The sequence below is a fragment of the Heliconius melpomene genome, chromosome 13, assembly GCF_056956725.1.
Source record: "Heliconius melpomene rosina isolate 202511_hmr_F chromosome 13, ASM5695672v1, whole genome shotgun sequence".
Taxonomy (NCBI): Eukaryota; Metazoa; Arthropoda; class Insecta; order Lepidoptera; family Nymphalidae; genus Heliconius; species Heliconius melpomene.
In genome coordinates, this window is record NC_140401.1 from 8,408,589 (window position 1) to 8,421,662 (window position 13,074).

The 13,074-nt window shown below is 33.0% G+C and overlaps 3 protein-coding genes across 3 annotated transcripts; 2 read left to right on the forward strand and 1 right to left on the reverse strand.

Annotated features, from left to right (window-relative positions):
* The first annotated feature begins 57 nt into the window (after positions 1-57).
* LOC146532836 (cytochrome P450 6B2-like) lies at positions 58-4,336 on the forward strand. The gene is made up of 2 exons (XM_085196931.1): positions 58-2,564; positions 3,842-4,336. Exons 1-2 carry the CDS (start codon positions 1,208-1,210, stop codon positions 4,012-4,014), a joined length of 1,530 nt encoding a protein of 509 aa, XP_085053057.1. The 5' UTR covers positions 58-1,207; the 3' UTR covers positions 4,015-4,336.
* Positions 4,337-7,171: 2,835 nt separating this feature from the next.
* LOC146532837 (cytochrome P450 6B2-like) lies at positions 7,172-9,602 on the reverse strand. The gene is made up of 2 exons (XM_085196928.1): positions 8,220-9,602; positions 7,172-7,366 (listed from the first exon to the last, which is right to left on the reverse strand). Exons 1-2 carry the CDS (start codon positions 9,577-9,579, stop codon positions 7,191-7,193), a joined length of 1,536 nt encoding a protein of 511 aa, XP_085053054.1. The 5' UTR covers positions 9,580-9,602; the 3' UTR covers positions 7,172-7,190.
* A 1,061-nt stretch (positions 9,603-10,663) lies between these two features.
* Positions 10,664-12,569, forward strand: LOC146532838 (cytochrome P450 6B6-like). The gene is made up of 2 exons (XM_085196930.1): positions 10,664-12,059; positions 12,170-12,569. Exons 1-2 carry the CDS (start codon positions 10,703-10,705, stop codon positions 12,340-12,342), a joined length of 1,530 nt encoding a protein of 509 aa, XP_085053056.1. The 5' UTR covers positions 10,664-10,702; the 3' UTR covers positions 12,343-12,569.
* Positions 12,570-13,074: the final 505 nt, after the last annotated feature.

Genomic DNA, 13,074 nt, shown 5'->3' on the forward strand with positions numbered 1-13,074 from the left:
GATCTTAAGAGTGACCTTGAGGTGGCGTGTATTTCACAGATTATATTATATTATAATTTTACAGATTATAATATACAGAAAACTCCATCTCAATATCGATCTCATGATCCCTTGATTATTTGTACACCTATTCTAATTCAAGGACAATACATTATTTTTTTAACTTCACGCTATATCCCGCATATAGAAAAGTAGACAAAAGGAACTTAGCGCTTAAACACTTCGCTTCCTACTTTCATCTTAATTTTCCAGAAGTTGTGTTAGTGTTGAATAGCGGAACGCAAAGCCATTAGGCCACACTTTGTCATTCTACCAGAGAAATAAAATGGAAATAATTCATTACTCCAAATACTGAATCGAATCGAACCTACAAACGTCGTATACTGTTTCACTGCACCTTGATGGCCTAAAATAAATATTAAATAATCTTTCCGTGATAAGAACCTCGTTCATGAACTTTGCCAGGACGACCAAGATAAAGAAAACATTTTTTTAAGTATGTGTGTTTTTACCCGATTGCATGACGCAAAGTAGGGTAATGTGTTTAGTCTTTCTAAATGCGATTTGTCTTAACCTTAGGAGTGTCACTAAAAATAGTTACAAACAGAGAGACAGTTATCAAAATTCATCATAGCGACCACCAGACATATTTCAAAATATGAAAAATAAAAATCGAGGAACTACGTCGTGTGTATCGTTAAATAGGAATCAAAAATTTATTATTAGGTTCCTTTAATATATTTTTGAATTTTTAATTTTTTAAATTAAAAAATATATTAAAGGAACCTAATAATAAATTTCCTTCCGTTGCCGTTATATAAGAAGGTGGTGAAGAAGGTGTTCAGGATATACATACTCGTATAACGGCTTAAAGTTTTCCTTTATTTATACATTAAACACTAATTATATTCTAAATATGAAGGTTGTATGTCTGCTAGAAGTGCCTTAGAATTTTGATGATCGGTCAGCCAGTGACTGACAAAATTATGAAACTTTGACTAGATGTAATTCTTAAACTACTGATCTAAATTGTATGATTCTTTAAATACTTAGATTAAAACTTATATTACAAAAAATTGTATCTGTAATCTGCAAGTATCTGTCTGTTCTGACGTTATCTCTATAAATATAAATCTCACTGCAGCAGCTTTGCCATTTTATTAAAATCACAATTCAAAATAGTCGTCCGTGGATTTAGTGTTATAAAATGTTTATTATTTGTATTATTTTGTTCGCTTTAATATATTTCTACGCAACACGTAATCATAGTTATTGGGCGAAAAAGAATATTAAGCATGACCCTCCATTGCCGCTGTTTGGAAATCATCTTAAAAAAGCTTTTGCTATAAAAAGTGAAACGGAAGTTGCAGATGAAATTTATTTTAAATATCCAAATGAAAAAGTTGTAGGCTACTACTCGGGGAATACACCAGAGTTGATAATAAGAGATCCAGAAATAATAAAAGCCATATTAAATGTGGATTTCTCTTACTTCTACAGACGTGGTCTCGGAAAAGGCCCAAAAAATCAAGCTCTTACACAAAATCTTTTTCACCTAGATGGAGATTCCTGGAAACTTGTACGCCACAGATTGACTCCTGCATTTACACCAGCCAAATTAAGGAATATGTTCCCTTTAATTGTAAAATGTGCAGAAAAACTTCTCGGTTTAGGAGAAGAAATAATTAAGACAGGTGGAGAATGTGATGTGCGTGATCTCATGGCTAAATTTACAATCGAATTCATTGGTGCCTGTGGTCTTGGTGTCGATACGGACACCATTAAAAACGAAGATTCTTTTTTTCTAAGTTTGGGAAAAAATGTGACTTCACTTTCCTGGAAAGATGTGTTTTATTCTAGTATTTCAGAAATATTTCCAGAAACTGCTGGTGCCATACGCGTTTTTAACAAAAAACTAGAAGATGTAATTGTAGATATGATAGCGAAAATTTTTCAACAACGAAACTTGAAACCTATAGGCAGACATGATTTCGTGGACCTACTTTTGGAATTATCAGCAAAAGGTAACATAGTGGGAGAGTCCATTGAAGAAGAGAATCCAGATGGGTCGCCAAAGATTGTTGAAAGAGAAATGGATCTTATGTGTATGATTGCACAAGTGTTTGTATTTTTTGCAGCAGGCTTTGAGACGTCATCTTCATCTACAAGCTTTACACTATATAAACTAGCTCAAAACCCTGATATACAAATGAAAGTACAAAAAGAAATTGATGAAGTACTTGCAAAATATGATAACAAATTATGTTACAATGCAGTATCAGAAATGACTTTGCTAGACATGGCGTTTAAAGAGGCCATGAGAATGTTTCCTCCTTTGGGCACATTGCAAAGAGTTTGTGCAAAAAAATACACGATTCGCCAACTAGGAGTAACGATAGATCCTGGTGTTAGAATAGTTATACCTTTACAAGCAATTCAAAATGATGAAAAATATTATAACAATGCCGATCAATATTTACCGGAGAGGTGGACTGCCGGTGAAATATCACAAAACGAAAAATATGTGTACATGCCATTCGGTGAAGGTCCAAGAACTTGCATAGGTAAGGACATACTATATAAATATTTATACATTTCCTTTTTCTCACGTCAATATCTATTATTATAAATCCTTTTACTTATCAAATTATATTATCAGTGAAAGGACTTATAATCTATATTATATAAAAGGAAAACGTCCCACTAACGTAACCCCTGATGGTGAAAACGTGAAATTTGGACAAATATAAATTTTCCTAATAAGAATACCCACTAAGAACGATTTTTGAAGAATATTAACCCTGAAGGGATGAAACAGGGCTTGAAATTTTGTGTGGAAAAATAGTTAAATCGGCACAGATTTTATAAATTTAAAAATTCAGACTCTTAAAAATATTTCATTGAACACGTGTTTCGTGATTTATTAGAATTCACCTCCAAAACTGAAAATTTCATAAATATATTTAATAAATATTTGTATAATGTCCGATAATTATATAAATGACATTTTAAAAATTGTACATCAATTAGATTTTTTTTTTCGAACATGAGGTTAATGCTGTGACACCGGTTGGTCAATTAGAAACAAAAAATTGTTAATAGGCAAATAAAACAATTTTGCCATAGAATTTTTTAATTTGAAACTTTGTGCTAAAGGATATTTTAATATAATTTTTCCTTTTTGCCTTTGTCGATTCTCGAAACCTCGAAAAAAAATATTTAATTGGAAACAGGAACTTCTGAGACTAGCGCACTTAATATCAGTTTAGACATTAGGTATTATATAAGTAGATACGCGCCTCACCCGCCGCCCGCTGTCACCTTTGACTTACGAGTCACACGACGCACGGCGCGATAACCGCACTGCTCCCGTTTTTTAGAATTGTGATGTCTCCTTAAAATCCATTTTATAGATAATTTAGAAGATATCAGAATTTTGGTAGATTTAACCTATACGTATCTAATGTATCTAGATGGATAATGAATAACAGGTATTATATTGCTAAAAAATTGTTTGTACTGAACGTCATTCTTAAAAGATAAACGCATCCTATCGAGACCTAATTTTTGGACTTTTGAAGTCATATATAATTTTTACGTAACTTTAACCCTTTTCACAGAACATTCACAAAAGCTATAAAGCTCTCCGGTTTTTGCAACATTTTGTTGTTGTAACTCTACTCCTATTGGTGTTAGCGTGGTGTAATAGCATAAGCCTTCTTCAATAACTACCATTATCCAATACAAAAATAATTAATTAATTCAAACCAGTACTCATTCATAACTCATACCATCTATAATATTATGGATATATATAGATTAGTCTATTTTTTTGTTTTAGGAGCGAAATTAGGACAAATACAATCACTAACAGGACTTGCTGCTTTCCTTCACAGATTTACCGTCGAGCCTTCTACAAACACACCAAAAAAATTGAAAATAGATCCCCGACATTTTATTGCACAAGGTGTTATTGGTGGTATTCCTCTAAGAATAAAAAGAAGACGTAAATAAATATACATTTTTGTTAAATGTCATAAATATTTTATTTGATTTCAGTGTTTTCTTTATAATTTAGATATCAGAGTTAACTAAGTCTCGAGAAGCTTCACGCTGAATGCCGCACACATCAGGGTAGACTCTGATGTCAAAGCAAAACGCGGCGTTGAGTTCCGCCACTGGGCCACACGCAATGCCTTCAGAATTCAGCAGAAATAGAGCAATGAAGTGTCTTAACACTAAGGTTACCTCCCTGATTACCTCTCCCTACCCTGCTGTGTGCTGGATACAGCGTGTGCGCCCTCCCGCTAGAAAATATCTCTATTTACGCCAAAGGTGGTGATAGAAGCTACAACAATCGTCCTTACAGTCAGATAGTGTCTAACTGAAGAATGCCAATTTTAAGGTATGTATATTTTATTAAATTAATTTGGCGATTAGATTAGATTTGAAGTTCTAAATAACAGGCCATATAACAATATAAAAGTGTCATAACTTTATTTGTACTGGGTTTATGAACAGTAACGTTGAACGCTGGGGTTTGTTGTTAGGCAACATTATACCCAAACTTAAATATATTATTGTAATCATAAAAATTGTAAATGACTTAAGAGGGAATTATTATGAGCCTTACCTAATAAGGTAAAATAACGAAAATGGTAATGCTAATTATGCTAATTATATAATTTTACCTGAGTACGTACTTGTGACCTTACAAGTAACAACAGTGTACTTCTACAAAAAAATTGAGAATGTCTTCGATTTGTCTTACACATAGATTGACGTAAGAATCATCAAAATCGGTCGAGCATATATATATTTAAAAGAATTTTTACAATTTATTTTACTGTTTGCGGCAATCGGCAAACCAATAAATAAAATATTTTGCAAGTGCCTACAACCAAGATCATAGCAATTATTCCCCTGTCAAAGATTACTAACAACAAAAAAAATATTAATAAGCAAATTAAAATGTCATGTAAAGGTTACTCCGTTGATAAATACAATTAGACTATTAGAGACATCAATTGTTCACATTGAATAAAAAATAAAAAAAAGTTATAGAGGCTAAAATAAAAGCATTTTTTATTTTTTTATGTACCTAGTCTGCCTATTTGAAAGAAACATCTGAACTGATTTTGATGAAACTTTTTTAATGTATAGCTATTGATCATCGGCAATATATGGGCTATTGTTTATAACAATAGCCCATATATTGCCGATGATCTTAACTTGCAAGCAATTACCAAATAAGTGTGATATGGCATATTACAGATAAGTAAGACAGAAAGCTATTATCGGTAGATAAAACAACTTAAAACGATAGACAAACAAATACCAATATAAAAGGAGGTCATTTTCATTAATTTAATTTACATTACTCCATACAGCATGGTCTAAAATTTTACTATTTTCGAGTATTTAATTGATCTTCCGTTATCTGCTAGAAACAGAATTAGTATCAATAGTTCCAGAGGTTTCTATTCTAACATCAAGAGACGCGTCGAAAAGTATTCTAATACTAATTCGATATCAAAGGCTTTTGTATACTTTTTTTCTGTATTATACAGGGTGAGTCATATTGAACTTTCCGGTTTTGGAAGGACGTTGCACGAAGAAGGGAAGGAGTAGAAGGGTGGGGATGGTGTCATTAGACGCGCCATGACATGCAGTTTTAGTGTGAGCAGTGGCTTGGTCGGGACAACATCGTGCGTTCGTAGTTGAAGAGTTTATTAAAAATGGCGGCTCCGTGATCACAACACAGCGTGCGTTCCGTTTACATTTTGCTATTGGTCGACGTGATCCCATTCCCACTGGACCAACAATCAGAAATTGGGTATCAAATTTTAGAGCAACATCATCAGCATTAAAAACAAGACCACAAGGCCGAATTAGGACGTCAACGTCAGCGGAAAACGTGGATAGAGTGCGGGCTTCAATTCAACAATCCCCTCGGCGTTCTGTTCGGAAACATGCCGCTTCACTAGGATTATCTTTCAGTAGTGTCCGCAGAATACTGCATAGAGACCTTAAATTTCACCCATACAAGATTCAGGTAGTGCAAGAATTAACAGTTAGAGACTTAGACACACGAACAAATTTATGCCGCGACATTCAGCAGATCTTTTCAGATTGAAACTTTTCTAAAACCGAAATTGGAGGAATTAACGCAGAATCATGACAACGATAACATCTGGTTCCAACAAGATGGTGCTACAGCCCATACATCCAGGCGTTCAATGGAAATCCTGCGACAAATGTTTCCCGGTCATCTCATTTCTTTGCGAGGTGACGTTGGGTGGCCGCCGAGATCACCTGATTTAACCCCCTGCGATTTCTTTCTCTGGGGTTACCTGAAGGAAAAGGTGTACACGCATCGTCCCCGAACCATCGATGAACTGAAGGCTGCAATCACGGAAGAAATCAATGCTATTCCGCGGAATATGACTCGACGAGTAATGGACAACTTCCGGGAAAGGCTTCAGCAGTGTGTGGTCAATGGAGGTAGACATTTACAGGATATCATTTTTAAAACCAACTAAATTAAAACTGCATGTAATGTGCTTTCAAACAATAAAATAATTTTTACTGCATGTCGCTTTGTTTTTAATACACACCTTATTGAAATCGGAAAGTTCAATATGACTCACCCTGTATATATGTAAAATACAAAGTAAAAGACCAAAATTATTAGATATTACTATACATACTTATAATATGTAAGTCTTGAGTGAATTTCTTTAAATTGGAGGTAAATGAGTTTGTATCTTAAAAATTAATACTGTGGATAAAATTTAATTGGTATCAATCAAAAGTTTTATAGTATAAAACTTTGAGAAAAATCTAATCGAAAAAATTATGGCTTGTGACAAAATTAAAGAAAAACTACAATACGATAAAACATCCTTCATGTCATATAATTAAATGGGTTATACATTAGAAATTACAAAACCACGATTATTATTTTTGTATTTATTATTTTTTTATTATATACAAACACTTTTTTTTTCTTATTTTTAGCTCTACGTTGTATCCCTCGCTAGCCTGGGTAGCCAATGAGATAGGTCTCGAGTCGAGACCGACAAAAAACTGGGATATCTTTTTATATAGGTGCCGGGTTATAAAGAGCTTTGTACATGTAAATAAACCTAATTATCCTAAAATTAATCGATTTTAATTTATATATTATTTTATTTATTTCTTCTCAGTTTTAATTTAAGGGGAACTCCACCAATAACACCCTGTGTAATGTTTAACCTTGGATTAACTTGCAGTTTTCTACTAGTTTTGCTCGATGGTTCTACTGAAAATTTATGAAGCAGGGCGGCCAGCCCTGCCAGAGATTGCATGTGACCCAATCGAGCTCCTGAAATTATTATTGTTAATGTTTAGATTGAAAATTGTGACAAGATCCAAATCACGATATGAAATAAATTAATAAGAGTATACAATACACTTATGTTAAAATATAATACAGTTATGTTACATACATACAGTTATGTTACAATAAAGGGAATTTTGTTTAAATTAATACTCTATTACAAAAATTCACAAAAAAATATAAAATCAAATCAGCTTCACGCTGTATCCCGTACACGGCACCGGCAGGGTAGGCAGAGGGAACCTAGTGTTATGAAACTCTGTTCCCCACTTTCCACCGAATTATGGAGGCATTGCGTGTTCAGTGGCGGAACTAAACGCCGCCCTTTGCCTCGGTAATATAAATATTAAACAAATATTTCATTTCGTCGAGTGGGGATCGAACCCACAACTAGTCGGTTTACAGTCACACTTTGTGCCCCTCCCCTTCACCCCGGCCTCAAAAAAATTATCATATCACCTATCAAGAAAGAATCCTTATCAAAGCCAGTTATTTAATCATTGAGTAAGCTTACGCAATTGTAATTTGTTTTGGTAATTGAAATTGGTATATTTATTCTTTTTTAATATGTGGTGGATGCATAAATTTAAAAAAATGTCACCATGTTGCATAGAACTCTAAGAATCATACATGTATTTATAACCCACAAATTACTGGACCAATCTTAGATAGCAGTGCTATATTTTAATATAAATATATAGGGGTCATATTTTTTCACAAAACTATTCAAAAACATTATAAGAATTACGATCATAACTAGTTAGTTACTTTCCCTAGATTATACAATATTTTATTAATGTTGAGCAAAAAAAAAGGTGGGTATATAATGAATACATACCTATACATCCTCTAGGTCCTTCCCCGAAAGGCAAATATACGTATTTGTGTCTAGTTAGTTCTTCTTCTGCGTTAAATCTTTCTGGTAAAAATTTATCGGGTTTTTTAAAGTACTTTGGATCATTTTGAATTGCTTGAACCGGAATAATAATTTTAACTCCAGGATCAATAGTGACACCAATCTGTGGAATTGTATATTTTCTTGCGCAAACTCTATGTAAAGTTCCTGCAACAGGAAATATTCTCAAAGACTCTTTGAACGCCATATCTAGCAGAATCATTTCTGAGACAGCGTCGTAACATAGTTTATTATCGTATTTAGCTAGAACGTGGTCAATTTCATTTTGTACCCTTTCTTGGATGTCTGGATTAAAAGCTAGTTCATGTAAAGTATAGCTGGTGGATGAAGAAGAAGTTTCAAATCCTGCACCAAAGAATACGAATACTTGTGCTATCATACACATTAAGTCCATATCCATTTCGACCATTTTTGGTGACCCATCTGGTTGCCTTTCCTCAATAGACTCTCCTATTATTTTACCTTTAGAAGCCAGATCTAACAGTAAGTCTACAAAGTCATTTCTTCCAGTAGGCTTATAATTTCTCTGTTCGAAAACTTTTGTTATCATTTCAACGAATATTTTTTCAAGATTTGGATCAAAAATATTAAGACTACTTCTGAGCTCTGGGAATATTTCATATAATCCACGTAAAAGAATTTCTTTATTCGAACGAGAAAAAATTCCTTTACCTATTTCACGAAAAATTGAATTTTCGTTGTTAATTGTATTCATTTCAATGCCAAGGCCACATGCACCGATGAATTCTGTAGTAAATCTGGCCATAAGTTCACGGACATCACATTCCCCTCCACCAGCAATAATATCTTCGCCAAGACCATATAGCTTTTCCGCACATTTAATTATAAGGGGAAACATGCTCTTTAGTTTTGCTGTTGTAAACGCTGGAGTCAATCTTTGACGTATAAGTTTCCATGTATCACCGTCAGCATTGAAAATATTTTTTAGCATTGGTTCCTTTTTCGTATCTCTTGCTAAGCCTCTCATGTGAAAATCAGCAAAATTTACATTTAAAATGTATCTTACTATCTCAGGATCTCTAATTATCAATTCCGGCATCACTCCACTGAAATAGCCAACGACCTTTTCTTCAGGGTATTTGTAATACAGTTCAGAAGCTACTGTAGTTATACTTTTTATAGCAAATGCCTTTTTTAAGTGATTGCCAAATATAGGCAACGTCGGGTCACATTTTATATTTCTTTTAGCCCAGTAATTGTGATTTCGAGTTGTATAAAAATAAAACACTGCCAGTAAAATGGCAATGATAATTACAATCATCTTGTCCCGTCAACATTCAAACTATATCTATAATTCTTTTACAATGCTCTACGTGCTCTGTATCCTTATCTGTAAAAATTATTATCGATAAGACGGTATAAGGTAACAATTCATGTTTTTATCATTATTAAATAATATGTTAATTTCATTCTTAATAAACTCAACATAAATTTTTAAGTCTCCAATTCACTTCAAAACTGTTTGTTAATCAAAAACTTATCCTTCCCATTCTTTTTTCCTTCCAATAAAATAAAAATGTATTTTTTTTATTTTTATGTAATTTCTTTTGTCGATCGCCAATTATTTCTCAATTAAAAATAATATTTGGCTTCTTATATAATTTATCTATAATATTAAAATCTTTGCTTCAGTTGCTTACTTCCGTTCATTTCAAATGCGTCTCAAACTTTTTACGATCTTGCAAATGGATCACTCTGATCCATTGATTGCATGGTTTTAGTAAAATTATTATTATATTATTATTATTTTTTTCTTAATGAATTTTCCATAAGTTAAGTCTAATAAAGTTTAAGTTTTAATAAAGACTCCGACGAATTGAGAACCTCCTCCTTTTTTTGCAAGTCGGCTAAAAATACTTTCATTATAGAAAGTAAAACTATTAACTATTATAATTACCTCTAATTAAATTATATATGATACAATCATTTTAAACTATATGATACAATAATTTTAAACTAGAGAAAATTTTAAATATACAAATTCAAATTTCATTTTTCTCGTTCTGGTAACGAGGCAAAGCGCGGCGATGAGTTCCGCTACTCAACACGACATGTCACGAAATTTAGCGGAAAGTGGGGAACAGCAATGTCTTCATGGGGACGGAGTGTCTTAATACTAGATTTCCAGGTTCCCTCTGCTTATCCTGCTATGTACAGAGTAAAGCTACACTACATTACATCATTGCATTATTATAAATTTAATTATTAAATAATATTTATGTGGAGATTAGAGATCTACAAAACTGATTTCATTTAAATTACGAGTATAATAATAACGATATATAATTATGTGTATTAAGTACGACTGTTGCAGATAAGAGTACAAAGTACAAAGAGCCGTACGTAGCAAATATTAGTTGTTGTTTGAATGTTAAAGCGACAGGATGATTGTAATAATTATCGTTTTGGTTATAGTGTTATATTTCTATACTACTCGAAATCACAACTACTGGGCGAAAAGAAATATAAAATGTGACCCGACGTTGCCTATATTTGGCAATCACTTAAAAAAGGCATTTGCTATAAAAAGTATAACTACAGTAGCTTCTGAACTGTATTACAAATACCCTGAAGAAAAAGTCGTGGGCTATTTCAGTGGAGTGACACCGGAATTGATAATTAGAGATCCTGAGATAGTAAGAAACATTTTAAATGTAAATTTTGCTGATTTTCATATGCGGGGCCAAGGAAGAGATGTGAAAAAGGAACCATTATTAAAAAATATTTTTAATGCTGACGGTGATGCTTGGAAGCTTATACGTCAAAGATTAACTCCAGCATTCACAACTGCTAAACTTAAGAGTATGTTTCCCCTTATAATTAAATGTACGGAAAAGCTATATGGTCTTGGCGAAGATATTATTGCTAAAGGTGGAGAATGTGACGTCCGTGAACTTATGGCCAGATTTACTACAGATTTCATCGGTGCATGTGGCCTTGGCATAGAAATGGATACAATCAACAATGAAAATTCAATTTTTCGTGAAATAGGTAAAGAAATTTTTTCTCGTTCGAACAAAGAAGTTCTTTTACATGGGTTATGGGAAATATTCCCAGAGCTCAGAAGTAGTCTTAATCTTTTTGATCCAAATCTTGAAAAAACATTCGTTGAAATGATAAAGAAAGTATTCGAACAGAGAAATTATAAGCCTACTGGAAGAAATGACTTTGTAGACTTACTGTTAGATCTGGCTTCTAAAGGTAAAATAGTAGGAGAGTCTATTGAGGAAAGACAACCAGATGGGTCACCAAAAATGGTAGAAATGGACATGGACTTAATTTGTATGATAGCACAAGTCTTCATATTCTTCGCTGCAGGATTTGAAACTTCGTCTTCATCCACCAGCTACACTTTACATGAACTAGCTTTCAACCCAGATATACAAGAAAAAGTACAAAATGAAATCGACCAGGTTCTAGCTAAATACGATAATAAATTATGTTATGACGCTGTCTCAGAATTTACTCTACTGGATATGGCGTTCAAAGAGTCTTTAAGAATATTTCCTGTTCTAGGAACTTTACATAGAGTTTGCGCAAGAAAATATACAATTCCACAGATTGGTGTCACTATTGATCCTGGAGTTAAAATTATTATTCCGGTCGAAGCAATTCAAAATGATCCAAAGTACTTTAAAAATCCCGATAAATTTTTACCAGATAGATTTAACGCAGAAGAAGAGAAGAAAAGACACAAATACGTTTATTTGCCTTTCGGCGAAGGCCCCAGAGGATGCATAGGTAAGTATATATTTAAGAAGCTGCTTACTTTTTTCATCATCATAAAAAAAGTCCAGTAACAACTTTCAATGTAACTTTTAAACATTCTAAATTATTAACTATTATTTCAGGGGCTAGATTGGGTCACATGCAATCTTTGGCAGGACTGGCCGCACTGTTGTATAAGTTTTCAGTAGAACCATCCAGCAGAACCCTCAGGAAATTGCAAGTCAATCCAAGGTTAAACATTACACAGGGGGTTATTGATGGAGTTCCTCTGAAGTTGAAACTAAGGAACAAATGAAACAATATATATTACTATACTAAGTAAATTATAATATGTAGATTATAGAATACTCGAGTTAAAATAATATTTTATACGTCTTAGAAACTCCATTTGCTCTAATTTCCTAAGACATACAATATAAGGGTCTTCAAAACCAGAGTGAATAGGTATCTGCTAGGCAAGCGTGCCACACCGTAGATCTCATCAACGCTCACATCGATGTTCTGAAATACCTCGAACTACACCAAACTAACCTAAATATATATACATATACTGATATTAATATAATCAAGATTATTTTATGACCGTAGAGCCTTTGATACATAAATGTATTTTTTGCATAGATGTATGTTTGTGTGATATATGTGTGTATAGAACTACTTCTATACATACATATTATATCACACATTGATTTTTCTACGTTTTAGGCCGAACTGCGATTTGTTAACTATTATAATATCTATTAATAATAAAATTAGCTTTCGTAGATTTAATTAATCTTAAAAGATATTTTCTTGCGTTATTATTTAAAATTGGCTTATGCTACGATATGAAGATTGTTTGTATAAGGAAATTGGAACGGTAGATGATTTGGTCGTTAAATGTTTTGTTTTTTTATAACTCCAATGACTATACTAATGATATACTTATCTAAATAGTGGCGGCAACATTAACAATAATTACTATCGGTTGTTTACCTCTTTCACTTGTGAAAGATGTTTCCAGATCCATGTAATCGAGATATCATCT

Coding starts and splice junctions, on each gene's coding strand:
- LOC146532836 (XM_085196931.1), top strand. CDS start 1,208: ATGTTTATTATTTGTATTATTTTGTTCGCTTTAATATATTTCTACGCA. Junction 2,565..3,841: donor AGGTCCAAGAACTTGCATAG/GTAAGGACATAC, acceptor TTTTTGTTTTAG/GAGCGAAATTAGGACAAATA.
- LOC146532837 (XM_085196928.1), bottom strand. CDS start 9,579: ATGATTGTAATTATCATTGCCATTTTACTGGCAGTGTTTTATTTTTAT. Junction 7,367..8,219: donor AGGACCTAGAGGATGTATAG/GTATGTATTCAT, acceptor TAATAATTTCAG/GAGCTCGATTGGGTCACATG.
- LOC146532838 (XM_085196930.1), top strand. CDS start 10,703: ATGATTGTAATAATTATCGTTTTGGTTATAGTGTTATATTTCTATACT. Junction 12,060..12,169: donor AGGCCCCAGAGGATGCATAG/GTAAGTATATAT, acceptor CTATTATTTCAG/GGGCTAGATTGGGTCACATG.